The sequence below is a fragment of the Bubalus kerabau genome, chromosome X (assembly GCF_029407905.1).
Source record: "Bubalus kerabau isolate K-KA32 ecotype Philippines breed swamp buffalo chromosome X, PCC_UOA_SB_1v2, whole genome shotgun sequence".
Lineage (NCBI taxonomy): Eukaryota > Metazoa > Chordata > Mammalia > Artiodactyla > Bovidae > Bubalus > Bubalus kerabau.
Genome location: NC_073647.1, coordinates 21,460,539 through 21,476,961, shown reverse-complemented (window position 1 = coordinate 21,476,961; position 16,423 = coordinate 21,460,539). Strand labels below are relative to the sequence as shown.

Genomic DNA, 16,423 nt, shown 5'->3' with positions numbered 1-16,423 from the left:
TTATATTCTACAGGCTCATAATAATGGAAATAAATTGCCAAATGGCTAACATTGTGAGGTATTATTCTGTGCCAGGTACTATGCTAAGCACTTTACATGCATTGTCTCATTTAATCATCCCAGCAACCTATCATTTGCTTCATTTTAAAATAAAGAAACTAAGCCTCAGAGAAGTTTAGTCTGTCTAGTAAGGTTTTCCTGTTAAGTAAGTGAGGGAATAATTGGCATTTGAAACTCATATGAGTTAGACTCCAAAATCAGTGCTCTTAGCTACTACTCCTAATGGGTTTTAAGGGGCTGTCCTGAGAACCCAACCATCATTATATCATAGCTCCTAGATGATACTGTGTTCTAAATTCAAAATAACTAATTCAGGAACAAGTTTTAAAAATACAGTCTCTTAGATCCATCGTGTATGTCCTATGGAGGTAATGAGTACTCTGTGAAGTAAGATGATCTTTTATTTCCCCAGGCTACCCTGTTCAAGTGTCAGAGAGATTCCCTAAGTTCTACAGTTTTAATGAGCCAGACATTATTTACATTCCTTGTGGCTTTCTTAGACTTTTATCTTGACCCAACCGAGTAATATCTTTCCATACTAAAGTGGGAGGTCTTAGGTTTATCACAGCCCTTCGTCCCCTCAACACTTAGATAGACCCTCTCTGAATCTGCTCCAGTGTGTCAGTGATCTTTATGATCAGCCAAGAAAAAGACTGCAAGAGTTGGGAGGCTGGAAGCAGTTCAGAGTGTTATGCTGAGTTTTTTTTTTTTTTAACTTCTAGAGAAGTCAAACTGGAAGGCTTTGCTATGAGTTCAGTTTTTATTGCCAGTGCTATGTTAGTGAGAGAAAATTTGGAGGTAGGAGGAGGCCTAAGGGAAACTTTCATTAAAGGGAGGGCCATCACTTCTCATAGACTAATAGCCATATTCCATTTCCTCGTGTAAGGAGGGGAATTACTCGGCCTCAGCCTTTAGTCTTTCAATTTCCACTCTTGGGAACCATATTATTACCTTGTAAAACGGAGCATCTCCCCTATTAGCGTTAATTGAACCCATCTTTTTCCTCTGTGAGAAACTCTAATGTTGACTTTTATGTTCAGAGCCCTATACTGAGCCTCTTCACTTTGGAGATTGACGAAGCGCAGCCACCAGGAGTAGACTATGAGAGAGTTTGAGCATAACAGGAAGTAACTGTTGGGGTATCAGGAGTTATATATGTCTCAATAGCCCTTCCCCAGTTGTTCTGTCCATCACCCTGGCTTTACTGTGATTCGAGCCTTTCTGAAGATGTGCCAAGTATTGTAAGCACGCATTCTCTCTGTCTTCTTCTGAATCATTAGTTGAAATGAGTCGTCTTATGGTAATAAAATGGAAAATGGCATTAAATGCAAGAAAATAATTTCCACCAGTCTTCTTCTTTTAGCCAAATCTGAGAACAACCCCCAGAAGGCATTTCTGGGCTCCCACCAGTGTCCAAATGAGATTCAGGCCTCTAGCTCCTCCAGAGGCCTGTATATCAGGTCAGTCCATTCTTAGCCTGGAGACAATATTGAATAATTACTCCACTGCCAGGAAATTCCCTAGTGAGACTCTCTAAAAACTTAGTGGAGACTTAAGATAAACTTGGATACAGGAAGTACTCTTTAATTTCCTTTCTATTGATACTAGAAATATTGCTTTAGAAAATAGTATTTTATTTTGGTTTGTTTGCTACTGGACATCTATTGCATAGATAGTTTAGTATTTCTTTATAAGCATATACACTTCCCTCCAGTCTATAGTGTCTTATTTTGTGTGTTCATGTACATCTGAAAGAAGATAATAGGCCAAAAATTTTGCGGGTATTTATGGGTGTGTGTTTATACATATTTGCATATATAGTATGTTTTCTCTCTCTCTCTCTCTGTGTCTGTCTCTCACACGCACTCCTATAACATGAAAGCCAGAGCAAATATATAAAATATACTAGGAGCCCTCCCAACCCCCTTATAGGAACCACAATATACAAACAAAGAACAAAGAAACCTTCCTCCTCTAGCAGATGTGAGTTTCTTTGATGACATTGTCAGGAGAATTTCATAGAGCTTATACTGCTCTGAGCACCCTGCGATTCTGATCTGCAACTAATAGCCAGCGTCTATATGGAAAGGGGCCATCTCTAGGGTAATAGCATTGAAAATTACAATCAATGCACTCAATTACACTCAGAAGCCAAAAGATATGTAGCGCTTCAATGTGCCTTGTAATCAGCACCTTTGAGAATGTAGGTAACAGCATCTGAATGAAAAATGGAAGCTGAACGTGTTAGAAAATGGATGTTAGAATTAAATCATCCTTCTGATAGGAATAGCACCTTATATGGCAGGCAACTTTTTTTTCTAGTATCATTTTATTGATTTAAAAAAAAACCTAAATTGTGACCTTGTAGCCAAGAATGTCTTTTAAAATCATTTATTGCTCTAATCAGCCTGGCAGAGCCTTTCTGTCATGCTGATAAGGAAATTAAACTTTCCTCATACTGGGTTTACTTGCGTCTTATGCACAGATGTTTTGTTTTTCTTTCAGGGAACTAATTCAGAAGTTAAAATCTTTCATCAGCTTCTATAGTGCTTTGCCTGGCTACATCTGCAGCCATAGCCCTGTGGCTGAAAATGACACTCTTTGCTGGAATGGACAAGAACTCGTGGAGAGGTAATCTTTTTTGAATGTTAAATATAGCAATATATGAGAAATACTCATCATATGCTCATCTCAGGCTTAGTTATGTCTTCTCTCCATTCATTTCATGAGAAAAATAATAGAAAAAAACATACACATGAACATCTATGACATGGCACATACTGTCTATAACTTACAGCCCTCATAGAACTTACAAACTTTGAAGCGCACAGAGAACTATGGATTCAGGTACATTTTACAAATGGTAAGCATAAGGCAAGTCTTTTTTCTGTGGGTCTTTGGCTTCTTCCACCTTCTCATGTGGGCCCTTATTGATTGATTGATTTAAAGAAATCATATTTGTACTAATGGTCATTATTTATGAGAATGAACTACATATCAAGCACCATGCTAAGTGTTTGTATGTGTTAACTCTCTTTATCCTTATGTCAATCCTATGAAATTGCATTATTTCCCCCTGTGTTATAGATGAAGATGGAGAAAAGAAGAAAGGGGAGGGAAGGAGGAGTACCATTTCACATCATTTTTATTGAAATGTTTGATTCTTTGAGTGTTTCTTAGTATTATCTGTACTAACATTTGTCATCTCTGAAGAATTTGCTTATCGCTGGAAAGGAAATAATATATATTATTTTTCAGCAAAGATTTACTGAGCATTTTCTAAGTGCCTCTCATGTAGAAGTAAACAGAACAGGCAAATTTTCCTATCCTCAAGGAGCCTTCATTCTAGTGGGCTAGTGATATTCCTGACCGCCATTGCTTTGTATGTGTAAAAAATGGCTTACAATTAAAGAATTAAATCAGGAGGGTAAAATGCTTAGGAAACTCCATAATGGGGTGGATGAACATGCTTTCAAAAATGTGTGTGCAAGGGGTAGCATATTGTAGAGGGGAGTACAGAAGAGACCTGGGTGCAAGTTCTGAATCTTTCACTGACCAGTTGTTTAACCCAGGGCAAGTGACTTGAGGCAAGAACTGAGGTGGTTGGGTTAAAGCAGCACTAGTTCCAACAGTCTGTGTGTTTTATTTCCTTATCCATTCATTCATCCATACCTTCAACATTTATGTTTTGAGATTTATGTTTATGATTATGTTTTGAGATACTATGCATTAGGCATTGAGGTGGGTGCTAGGGGTATGAAGATGAACAAGATGACAGGCAAGTTACTTGCTTTGAAGACCTTTACATTCTAGCAGAACCCAATATCCAGACATAGGATAATTAATAATGATGCTAAATGGAATTAATTAGCATGTAATTAGATGTAATGCCATGGACAGAGGAACGCTTTGGAGCCAGATGAACTTGGGTTTTCATCTCGGCTCTGCTGCTGACTCGGTGTGGTCTTGGGTCAGTCACTTCACCCAGAAAGTGTCAAGATCCTCTTCTGTAAGAAAGGGGTATCTCCCAGTATTGTTGTAACTAGCAGGTGAGATAAAGCCCCTAGCAGGCAGGCACATACTGGAAGCTCAGTTGGTGTTAGTTCTCTTCTTTCTACCTTCCCCCACCACCCCTCCTCTTCCCAGGGCAAAGTAGAACATAGGCCTGAAAACAGCTTGTTTCTCAACTAAGCTTTGTACTGACCTGGAACAATGGGAATGGGGTGTATATTTATCATGCTAAAATTTCTATCAGGTGCTGAGTAGAATCATGAAAATGTATCCAACTGTTGTGGCATATTCATTTAAATTATCAAAGAGAAGCAGTTGGTATTTGGCTTTATAAAAAGCAGATGCTTTAAAACGGGTATGCTGTTTAGTCGCTTAGTCGTGTCCGACTCTGTGCGACCCCATGGACTGTAGCCTGCCAGGCTCCTTTGTCCATGGAATTCTCCAGGCAAGAATACTGGAGTGGGTTGCCATTTCCTTCTCCATTAAAACAGGTATAAATGATATCATATTTCAAAAAGAAAATTCCCACAGGTTCAGTATGTGGTTCTTGTGTAAACTTGATGAGAAACCATCCTAATAACTTACCCACTGGTATATTAAGATGGTGAAAAATGAACAATTTTTCATTTGTTTTGAGCAGCATAACCATGGTTTTTTTAATTAAAAAGCAAATTTTAGTTTATACTTATTTACTGTTGTAATCATTCATTCATTTACTCATTTAACAAATATTTGAGTACCTACTATGTATCAGCACTAATATTTGTTTCCTCCTTGTTGTGATCATTTAGAGCAAATGTTGTCACTGCACTGGATATATCTTCTGATATATCAGATGATCCCGTTTTAGTTAATTCAAAACAGTTTCTTCTTAGGCAGTCCTATGTTTTTTGAATTAGTGGGATTTTTAAAAATTGAATTTTACTCATATAAACTATTCATGTTCGGTATACTTTCATGAAGGATGTTGTCCTGAAACTGAGAAAATCCTTTTCTATCAAATGGTGGAATCCAAAGCCTGCTAACTTTTAATGAGTCCAGAAGTTAACCAAGGGGGCACTTTTGCACCATGAAAATAGCTCTGCTAAACAAAAACTTTTCTGTTTAATTTGCCAGCTTTTAATATCTTAGGATATTGAACAAAATAATAAATATTATAGTATGGAGGAAAGCCATTATTTCAAGCTCTTATTTGTTACTTCTGCAAAACCTATTTTTTTCAAAGCAACTTTTATTGTTAATATATATGATGCAGAAAATGAAGGAAGGAAGAGAAAGAAGGTGGGAGGAAGGAAGGAAGTCAAATGTTATTTGTAGACAGAATACGGGTAATGTAATCCAGGAAGTGCTTCTTCCATGGTTGGCAACCTTGGCTTATCATTAACCTGGACTTTAATCACTGACCTAATGCAGTGATTGGAGAAGGAAATGGCAACCCACTCCAGTGTTCTTGTCTGGAGAATTTCAGGGACAGAGGAGCCTGGTGGGCTGCCGTCTATGGGGTCGTACGGAGTCGGACACGACTGAAGCAACTTAGCCTGCATAGCATGGGATGCAATGATGGGAGCAGGAAATAGTCTTAAACTAGGTTTTTACCAAATTACTCAAGAATATACATTTAATAATATGAAGTTCTGTAGTCTAAGCATATGTGTGCCCTCTCTTTGCACCATTTATGAAGAGTAGTCTTGAGCTGCATGTATCATCTATAGTTATATCCCCTCTCTGAGGCTTTTCATTGAATTTCTCATTTAGTCTTAAGTAACAGTTGCCACTTCATATTGTCAAATGGGTTGTGACTTTGTTATCTTTATAGGTTGGATTTGTGTTCCTTTGAAAATATTTTACTTTAAATCAAGAAAATTAATGAAAATCAAGGATCCCGAAGACTTGTCAGTGGAGACACATGATTAAAATGAAAATATTGATGTTAAAAATCCACATCAGCTGGGTTATCATAACTATTTATACCCTCCCACTGTGGATCTACCTATTTCTCAACTTTTAAAAGTCAAACAAGTCACTGTCTCTCTGAACAGAGCCATATCTCGCATCCTTTCAGTTTTTATCTCTTCTGAATAAAATTAATCAAACTATGCAGGAAAAGAACGTTTTCACACATCTAGTCTCAGGGAGTACCACGTAAGCATCATTTGTCTTCTCACCTCCCCCTCCCTCCACCTCCTCCCCATCTTGGCTGGAAATAAATATTGGCTTCCAGGATTTCACAAAGAAGTCTTCAAATTAGCAAGCTTGAGTCATGTGAGGTATACTCCATCATGAGAACCAGCATGTATCCTTCAGGCAAAAACCTCCTACCACTGCCAAAGGCAGAAAATCCTCCATCTTTTGCCTTTGTAGAAGCACAGAGAATTTCAATTAGAGAATCCCTGAGACCAAGATAAATATAAAGGTGCCCACGGAAGAAAGCTAACACTGGGCTTAAAAACAGCTAAATGTAGGCTTTGCCTGCAATGATGCTGAAAATACCCGTATGAAGAGTGAACAATTTAGCAAATACATTCTCAAGCACCTTTTTAGAACTGTTAGGCCAACTATCTGGCTGAAATTTTCATTCTTCTTTTAAACAGTTTGATACCACGTAAGCCCTGTTTTATTATTTAATTGTTTATTTTGAATTAGCATGAGAGAAATTATTTGAACCTATACATGTTCAAAAACCTTAGAAAAAATGCTGGTTTTTCCATTTAACATCTGATAATTCAGGTTCCTTCAACAAAAATTGAGCACTTAGTATGTACTAGGCCCTGTGGGGCATCAGTGATAGGTATTATAAGCCAGTGCCTGCCCCTGCTGAGGGGTTTACAACTCAGTGAGGAGAAAAATAAGGGAAAAAATCAGCCAGCCTTTTTACTCAGCAGTCCAGAGAGAGCTCCCCTCAGAGGTGTCAAAGCAGAGGTTCTACCCATCTGTATTGGGTATCTTTTCCTGCATAGTTCAATTAAGTTTATTCACAAGAGATAAAACTGAAAGAATATGAAATATGGCCTATAGAGTGACAATCACTTTGATTCTTTAAAAGTTGAGAGATCTGTGGATCCATAGTGGGAGGGTATAAATTGCTATGATAACCCAGCTGATACTAATTGATATTTTCTTCAGCATCAATATTTTCATTTTAATCAGGTGTCCCCACTGACAAATCTTATTCTTTTTCAAGATTCTTGATTTTCATAAATTTTCTTGACTAAAAGTAAGGAATTTTCAAAGGAACAAAAACCCAACCTATAAAGATAACTATGCGTGCTTGTGTGTGTGTGTTGAGGTGAAATTCATATGATATAAAAGTAACCATTTTATGGTGTACAATTCAGTGGCATTTAGCACATTCACAGTGTTGTACAATCAGCACCTCTATCTTGTTCTAAGACTATATCATCGCCCCAGAAGAAACCTTGTACCGATTAGTGGTCACTTCCCATTCTCCCCTTCCGTCAGCCTCTGGCAACTAACCAACTGCTTTCAATCTCTAGATTTACCTATTCTGGATATTTCATATAAATGGAACAATTCACTTAGCATAATGCTTTTTAAGGTTCATCCAAGTTGTAGCATGTACCAGCACTTCTTTTCTTCTCATGGCCAATAATATTTCATTGTATGGATATAGTACATTTTGTTTATCCAGTCATCAGTTTTCCACCCCCTTTTTTTTTTCGGTTGCACTGAGTCTTTGTTGCTGCGCATGGGCTTTCTGTGGTTACGGTGAGTGGGGACTACTCTCTAGTCGCGGCGTGCGGGCTTCTTATTGCGGTGGCTTCTCTTGCTGAGGAGTACAGGCTCAGTAGTTGTGGCATCCGGACTTAATTTGCCCCATGGCATGTGAATCTTCCTGGACCAGATATCAAACCTCTGTCTCCTGCACTGATAGGCGGATTCCCATCACTGTACCACCAGGGAAGTCCCTCCACCCGTTTTTATGTTAACCCTGAGCAACTACCGCTCTGGTTAGGCTTTTCCCACCCCCTCTGAATCAGCTTGGCTCACGCTTAACCTTGAGGATAAGAGAGCCAAAGCTTTAGGTCTTCATCCTCATCATACTTGAGCAGCATTCCCGTGCTAGGCTCTCCTCCACCTGTCCTCATCTCCATGGGCCTTTGCAGTCATTCTCCTCTGAGTCCTTTTTTCTCAGTGTTGTGTGTATACTCAGCTGGCTTCTCCTACAGTCAGCATACCTCCTCCAGGAGTTTCTACTTCCCTGGTGACCTTGACGTTCATCAATTCCACATGTACAACTATTTGTGCTTTGTGGCACGATGCCTCGGTTCCCTCTCTGATCCAGTCCTAGCTGGTTTTGCTGCTCCTCTGCCATGTTGTTGGCCTCCATGGGCCTGGATCTAGATGTCAGCCCCAGAATGTTTCTGTTCTCTTCTGGCTGATAGATCTACATAGCCACTTGTGTTCATTGTGGATCAGTATCCATTTTGCACTTCCTCAGTATGACGCTGGGACTCTGGGTGGAGTACACAGGGCACCTGGCATTAGAGAATAAACTCCATGAGATCCGCAGGGTCACACTGCAGTGAAGGCATGTCCTCTGCCTCTTACATAATCTTACCTTCCACTTCACCTGAGAGACTATAGACACATACTCTTACTGCGAATTTTCCCTTGTTGCCACTGATCAGACAAGTCTTCCAATGTTTATAAGGCCTCTCCAGGATTTCTCTACTTAATTGGAAACGCAGAAGCAGGAATATACTAAGCAATTATTTTACTTCTCGAGTTTTCTTCTGGTCTCGAAACCTTCTGAATGCTTCAGGAAAGTAGGGTAATGAGACTATTTTTCTTCTGCTGGATTGGAGGGATAGACTGTGTCATAGCAACAAGTGGGAATGAATGTGAGAACCATTAACACCCAATTTCTGACATGTGCAAAATAATTTTTTTTAATTGAGATGAACAAAATGGTTGATTTTTGCTGTATATGCAGGAAAGATGAGGGAAAATTGTTGATTCTGTTTTTATAATGCAGTTATTTAAAGAACACTGTTTTGAGGATTTGAGGTAGGGGGAGGGGCCAATTTGTAACACTAAAAGGTTTTTCACTGGTTCACAGAGCAAAACGGAAAGACCTTCAGAATCTTCAATCTGGCAATGAATGATTAATTGCAGAAAAGTCCTATGTGCTGAGTGTATAGATATTCAGACACAGACATTTGCACAGCTCATTCCAATCACATCAGAACAGGCCAGCAGAATGCAGCAGTTGCTACATATAGCTCCCATACTCTCATGCTAAAATAAGTTATTATTATTGTTTGCCTTCTGTTCGTTTAGGATTATGTTGTAGTTTTTGAAGGCTCAAGGCTGTATACATAGATTTTTAAATATGGTATAGCCAGTGAAAACCCCGATGGAGAAGCAAATATAAGATTACAGAAAAACAGAGCCAAGAGGAAGTGGACAGAGGAAAGAAAGTAAACAGTCGATCATGGAAATAATATTGAGTGATATTGAGTCAAGTCCTAAAGTCATTGGCTTCTGAGCTGGTTTAGGCACAAACCAGACTAAACTCGTGCTGAAGCCAGGGCTTATATCTTTTCTCAGCAGCCCCTGTTGTGGTGGCTGGAGGATTATAATCTGAGGTGCAGTCTTCAGTATCCCAGCTCTTCTCATTGCTAGTTCTTCCTCTGCCCCCTATCCTGCACGAAGCTCTGCTTGTGAAAGGCTGGTAGGAGGGAGAGAGGAACAAATAGGGATTTGGTTGGTTTTCCTTTTTTTTTGACCAGGAAAATATTATTTTGTTTGGAGCACTGTCTGCCTCCACGGCTTCTCGGTCCCCTTCAGACATTTTTGGATTTCATTTTATTCAATCTTCCTGGAAGCAGAAACATGACTCTTGAATTTTTTCTGATTTGACTGTGTGTCCTAGAATGAAAGTACTGAGGTATAGCTAGTATGGCAGCTTACATTCTAACTTGCTTTAGGTAAACATAATTGCTCACAGAAAAGTTTGGAAGGAAAAATAGATTACATAGAAAATGGCTTAACTTGGTGTAGCATGAAATATTTGTGTCAGTGAAAGATTTTTTATAATCCTGATAAGGTAAGATAGATACATTTGGCATGCACCCCCGTGCAATAATTCCTCTAAGGGCTTAGATTGGCATATTCTCCATCATATATTTATTTCAAAACTTGCCTCTAGTGACAGCTATTTTTCAGGACCTACTCCATGGCAATACAGTGACATTTATCCCTTAAGATTATAGTGTCACATACAGCAGCTCAACCTGCAGAATTGAGTGAGAAAACCCCAGCTTATCCTAGTGACTAACAGCATAATGTGGTCTGCCACATTCAGGATGGGCTTGTCAACTGTCAGGTCTAAAGTAGTGAGAGGAGACACCCTCACGGCTCAGCACAGATGTCTGTAACCACCTGTTGAAGGCTGGATGACCTATTCTTGAAGCAGAGTGTGCCCTATTAGTACTTAGGCCAGCCCCACCCACGCTCAGTTGGATCATCTCATTATAAGAAGAGCATTTGGGCCTTCAAGACAGGACCCCACACATCCATACCCTCACCAAACCAATCTCACCACACAGCTTCCTCTTTGAAATGTGATTCTGAAGGTGGAGTAAGGCCTGTCTCCTATTACGGTCACTGCTCCATGCACTGCTCCATTTTTGCTTGGAAGGCTTAGGAGACGGATCCATGAAGGACTATAATTGCTTTTAAGAAATTATTTATTTAACACATCAGGGCTTCTATGTGCTTGAGGTATTATTGCCTCCTTCAGAGTAGGCAACTTTAGTAGGTCATGGACTGACTTCACTGAGGCCACCAGTCCTCAAAATATTTTTTGACATCTTCTTTAGGAAAGGGTCCCTGATAGCTCAGTTGGTAAAGAATCTGCCTGCAGTGCAGGAGACCCCGGTTTGATCCTCTGGAGAAGGAATAGGCTACCCACTCCAGTATTCTTGGGCTTCCCTAGTGGCTCAGCTGGTAAAGAATCTGCCTGCAGTGCGGGAGACCTGGGTTTGATCCCTGGGTTGGGAAGATTCCCTGGAGAAAAAGCCTTGAGGTCATATGGTCAGTTTCCCAGTCTGCAAGCTGTTGGTGTTCAGCCCCATTGATCATCAGTGATACAGATGGAGAATTAGAGAAGGCCCTGAGAGGTTAGGATGCATGAGCCTGGTGATTGGTGCGTGTCTGGAAGAGTGAGCGCAGTCACTAGAATGATACAGGTGAAGGGTTTAATCTTGGTTTAGACATTGACTGTGTGCTTCTGGCAGGTCCTTTAACAGCACAACCTCTTCCCTTATTTTGAGATGGGCATAATTGTACCTGTTCTGCAGGACTGTTGTGAAGGGCTGTGCTGACACATGAGTACATGATCGCTGTTGTTGATATTGGCACATCATTAGGGTGTGGTTGAACAGGACAGGTAAATGGCCAGGGCCAGGGTGAAGAGTTGTAGGCCATTCTTCCTGTCAAGGCACACTGGATTTGGGGTAAATATCTGTAAGTCTTTTGGAACCACACTGTTGAATGGGGAGGCTGCTTAAGCTGCGTTATACCATTTGGGATCTATTTGGGGTAAGAGGATAAAAGGAGCTGTGTATTTCTTGTGACACTTAAACTGGTTTTACATAGACTTTCCGGAGAGGCGCTCCAGAAATGTTTTAAGTAACGTCAGAATCGCTGATGGTACCCAACATAGTTTTGGCTGTATACATTCTGATTGATATTTATTTACAAATTTGAAGTCTGCCATTGCTTTCTATTCAGCGCTCTGAGAGCACGTAAGGGAGGTGGCGAATTGACTGAAACAAGGCTGCTGGGCGGGACAAGTGCCCCGGCCTTTTCTGTCTGAAGTGGACAGTCAGTCCTTGAGTGATAGCAGTGTTGCTGCATCAGAACGCCTTTGACTGACACAAGCAGAACCCGCCTGAAACGTTTTCATCCAGGTGCTCTGACCCAGAAGAGTTATTTCTGGCAGTCACTGAGCATCAAGAAAATGGACTCTTGAGACTCTGAGTTTGAAGGACAGGCAGAGGCCTGTTAGGGGAGCCTCTTGGGAGGCTCTTGCCAGTGGCTCTGCTCTTAGACCCCTCTGGCTGCCTTATTGTTGGGGCTGCTGTGATCTCCTATAGATTTTACCCGCTGCAGGAAATGATTGGCAGGTGCCCCTTCCCTACTGCCACTGGCCCCAGTTCTTGCCCCAGGGTAGGCTTTTGGGGGCTCCTTTGCGAGAAACTCAGCTCTGCATGTTTTTTGTTTGTTTGTTTGTTTTTTGCCCTTTACCTCCTATACTTAAGCGAATGCAAAATATTGGTTGCGTTTCTCTGGTGATTTTTACTAATAAAGTCAAGCAGTTAGGAATTAACAAAAAGCACCCAGAGGCAAATTGAAAAGTTATGGGGCAATCATAAAAAGCCATGGAGTAGTTGTTTCAATGCATAGCTTTCGGGTCAGCAAGCCTGGGTTTGGATTTCTGCTCCAGTAGGTATTAGCTCTTTCTCTTCTCTGAGCCCATTTCCACATCTGCCCAATGGAGTTAATAATTTCTACCTTTAATGAATTGTTGACAGGATTCAGAGATATTGTGAATACAGAGTACAGTGCCCAAAATATAGTAGGCCCTTAAGAAATGGTAGCTGCTATTGCTGTTCTTCAATAAAATGAGCCTATAAAAATGGTTCTTCCCGTTCTTTACTGGAAGAGACATGGAGCTCTGCATGACTTTAATTCCCTTCAGTGATCCATTTCTGAAGTCTTTTACCAACAAAGGTCCGTCTAGTCGAAACTATGGTTTTTCCAGTAGTCATGTATGGATGTGAGAGTTGGACTATAAAGAAAGCTGAGCACTGAAGAATTGATGCTTTTGAACTGTGGTGTTGGAAAAGACTCTTGAGAGTCCCTTGGACTGCAAGGAGATCCAACCAGTCCATCCTAAAGGAAATCAGTCCTGAATATTCATTGGAAGGACTGATGCTGAAGCTGAAACTCCAATATTTTCCAACCTGATGTGAAGAACTGGCTCATTGGAAAAGACCGTGATGCTGGGAAAGATTGAAGGCAGGAGGAGAAGGGGATGACAGAGGATGAGATGGTTGGATGGCATCACCGACGTGATGGACGTGAATTGGAGTAGCCTCTAGGAGTTGGTGATGGACAGGGAAGCCTGGCGTACTGCAGTCCCTGGCATTGCAAAGAGTCAGATACGACTGAGCAACTGAACTGAACTGAATAGGGAGACAGCTTCACCCACTCCCTCTCATCTTTATCTTTTTTTTTTTTTTCCTTCTGCAAAAATGTTAAAATCCTCACCCTTGCCCCTGTTCAGCACAGGTGGTAGGCATTTGGGCCCACTGCTGATAAAGTGAGAGTTAATTGCATCTATGGATATGTCCTAGACTAGACTGCCTACCTTTAATATCTTTTTTCATAGCAAAGGCCGTTTCAACGGTTCCACCTAGAACTTTTTAACAGTGACTCATTCAGGGAATCTTTCTATTTTACTTACGTTAGAAACCAGGAAGGGAGAGGTTGCAGGGCAAATCTAGTTGCCCAATTCTCTGAAGTCCTTTCTGTCACCCTTGGGTTAACCTTTGTGGAAAAGGAGAGAGGTCATTAAAATCAGTCATGATTGCCCAATTTCTCAAGCCAATGAATGTTACTTTTTTACGTGAGTGTGCCTTTGATCCTTGGATTTGTCGCCTCTGTAATGAAGTTTCATTTCCCTCTGAAGGAAAATTTACTTTGATTTGTAGCTCCGGTGTCACAGGAGCATCTACATTTTGCCCCCTGGTATTTTAGTGGTCCACGTGTCTCCGAATGGATGGATCTTAAGCCACCATAGTTTGAGTTACTCGATGGCCCATTTTGTCCCCCTTCTTGCTTCTGGGCACAGCTTCAGGCCCAGAGCTGGGATAAGTCCCTCTTGAAAGAGAGCCAGAGTGAGCTGGCCTCACCTGGGGTCAGGGTGCACCAGCCTTGGGTCCAAGGGATGTGTAGAGGGTTATGCTACACAAGAACTCAGGCTGGGCACTTCCCTGGATATCGAGTAGTTAAGCCTCCGAGCTGCCAGTACAGGGAGTGAGTGAGGGTTCGATCCCTGGTCAAGGAACTAAGATCCTACATGCCATGCAGTGTGCCCCCCCCACCAAAAAAAAACTCAGGCTGAAAAGCTTAATGACCAGGACCAGAAAAGGCCTGAAGGGGCCAGAAAAAAGCTGTTGCTGTGGCCTGCCCCTCCTTATCCTTGACTCAATGGCATCTCCTCTGAGGAGCCTGAATCCTCCTGCCCCAAGCCCAGTCTGAGTTAAGATCCTCAGCACATAGGTGTCCCTCTGGCACATCTCCAGTGAGCATGTTTTATCTAATCTTCCACTAGAAGACAAGCCCTGTGTCTTCTCTATGTATCCTCCCTGTTTAGTTGTACCTGCCATAGGATTGACTCTCTCTACTGTTGAATACTGTTGAAGTCAATAAATGAACCAACAAACATACTTGTCGGTAACAAACCTGAGTACCAGATCCAGCTTGCTCATGGTATATGTGTCTGCCTTTGGACAGGTTTACTTTAACTCTATGTTTTATTTCCTCCTCCTATGAAATGGTGAAATTAATGCTTCCCCTGCTGACCTCATAGGGTTGTTGTGAGCCTCCAATAAGCAAATGCATATGAAATATCTTTGAAAATTGTGAGGCACCCTCCATTTACTAGGTGTTAATGTAGAAAAGTGCTTCCCAAGTGGCTCAGTGGTAAAGAATCCGCTTGCCAATGTAGGAGATGTAGGTTTGTTCCCTGGGTTGGGAAGATCCTCTGGAGAAGGGAAAGGCTACCCACTCCAGTATTCTGGCCTGGAGAATTCCATGGACTGTATAGTCCATGGGGTCGCAAAGAGTTGGACACGACTGAGTGACATTCACTTCACTTCACTTCGGGAAGATCATCTGGAGAAGGAAATGGCAACCCATTCCAGTATTCTTGCCTGGTGGGCTGCAGCCCATGGGGTCACAAAAAAGTCAGAGACAACTTAGGGACTAAACAACAAAAATGTAGAAAAATAGATCAGACACGGAGGGAAGTTTTACCTTGAATAAATGGCATTATGTGTTGGCTAATTAGCATAGCATTACTGGACTCTCTTTATGAATACACAGCTTTGAGCATCTTCCTGAGTATCTCTCTGTCTATGCATCTCTCCAGAAAGAGTACTTTAAAAAAATTGGGGACTTCCTGGTGATCCAGTGGTTAAAACTTCACCTTCCCATGGAGGAGGGGTTCAGGTTCAGTCCCTGGTTAGGGAGCTAAGATCCCACATGCTTTGCGGCCAAAAAACCAAAACATGACACAGAAGAATATTGTAGCAAATTCAATAAAAACTTAAAAAATAGTCCACATCGAAAACATCTTTAAATTCCTTTTTTCCTTAAGCAAATCCACCTATTCCCACAAACTTCTATTTTTAAACAAGCCATTCCACAGTGTTGAATAAACTGATTGGCCCTGCTTAAGGAGATACTTTGGGGGATTTGTAGCATCAGTTTAAAGTAATGAAAAGTCTCAGTGACAGACTTTTAAAATAAATGCAGCTTTATTACATTCAAGCACATATAACAACACCACTGGGAATAGAACTTGAAGAAAGCCTGCATCAGAGAATCAAAGTGAACCAATAAGGATCGTTGATAATGAGGCTATTGTGCGAATGTCCTGCTGAAGACCAACATCCTCAAACGGGCTAACGTACCCCTGATGAAACCCATTAATTTTAGAAACTCTTCCCCTGCTCTTCATAGATATGATGAAAGTCCAATTAAAGCCCCCCTTCACATGGCTTCTGGATGACCCAGCTTTTCCAAACCCCAGCAGATGGCATTTAGCTGGAGTGCTCTGTCCTCTGGTTATAACATAGTGATCCTGAACCGCAAACACCCTCTGGCCCCTGTGATCAGCTTGGTCAGGTTGGCCCAAGACTTTCTAATTTGGGCACAGAATGTCCCAAGTCCTGGGAAATTTCTCAGTCTCAGGCAAAGAGGGACAGTTGGTCATCTCCTGGCAACTATGCCCTTAGGAGCATAGGGAAAAGGCACCACCATAGGAGGTTTACACTGGATGGTTGAAGTGTTGCTGGGGAACTGCAGATCTGTTCGGCTTTCAGCCGTCATGGTTTACCTTCTCTTACCTTTTCTTCCCTGAGGCATTCTTAAACCTTCTCTCTTCCCTTTGCCCCCTCTAATTCCTGTCTGAGCATGCAGTGAAACTTCAGAAAGTAGGACTGAGTGGAGGTGGCATAGCCCAGGGGTAGAGCATTTGACTGCAGAGAGTAGGACTGAAACAGTGAAAGTCTTAATCAAAAGAATGGCTAACATT

At 41.3% G+C, this 16,423-nt stretch overlaps 1 protein-coding gene across 6 annotated transcripts in view; it reads left to right on the top strand.

Annotated features, from left to right (window-relative positions):
• The window catches only part of GPC3 (glypican 3), a 460,817-nt gene that overhangs the window by 308,699 nt on the left and 135,695 nt on the right, over positions 1-16,423 (top strand). For 5 of the 6 annotated variants that reach the window (XM_055565179.1, XM_055565176.1, XM_055565177.1 and 2 more), the window contains exon 5: positions 2,566-2,691. In XM_055565179.1, the coding sequence (XP_055421154.1) occupies positions 2,566-2,691 (126 nt within the window). Of the gene's footprint in view, positions 1-2,565; positions 2,692-12,763; positions 13,798-16,423 lie in introns of those variants that run through there. The other variant, XM_055565181.1, reaches the window with a different exon arrangement.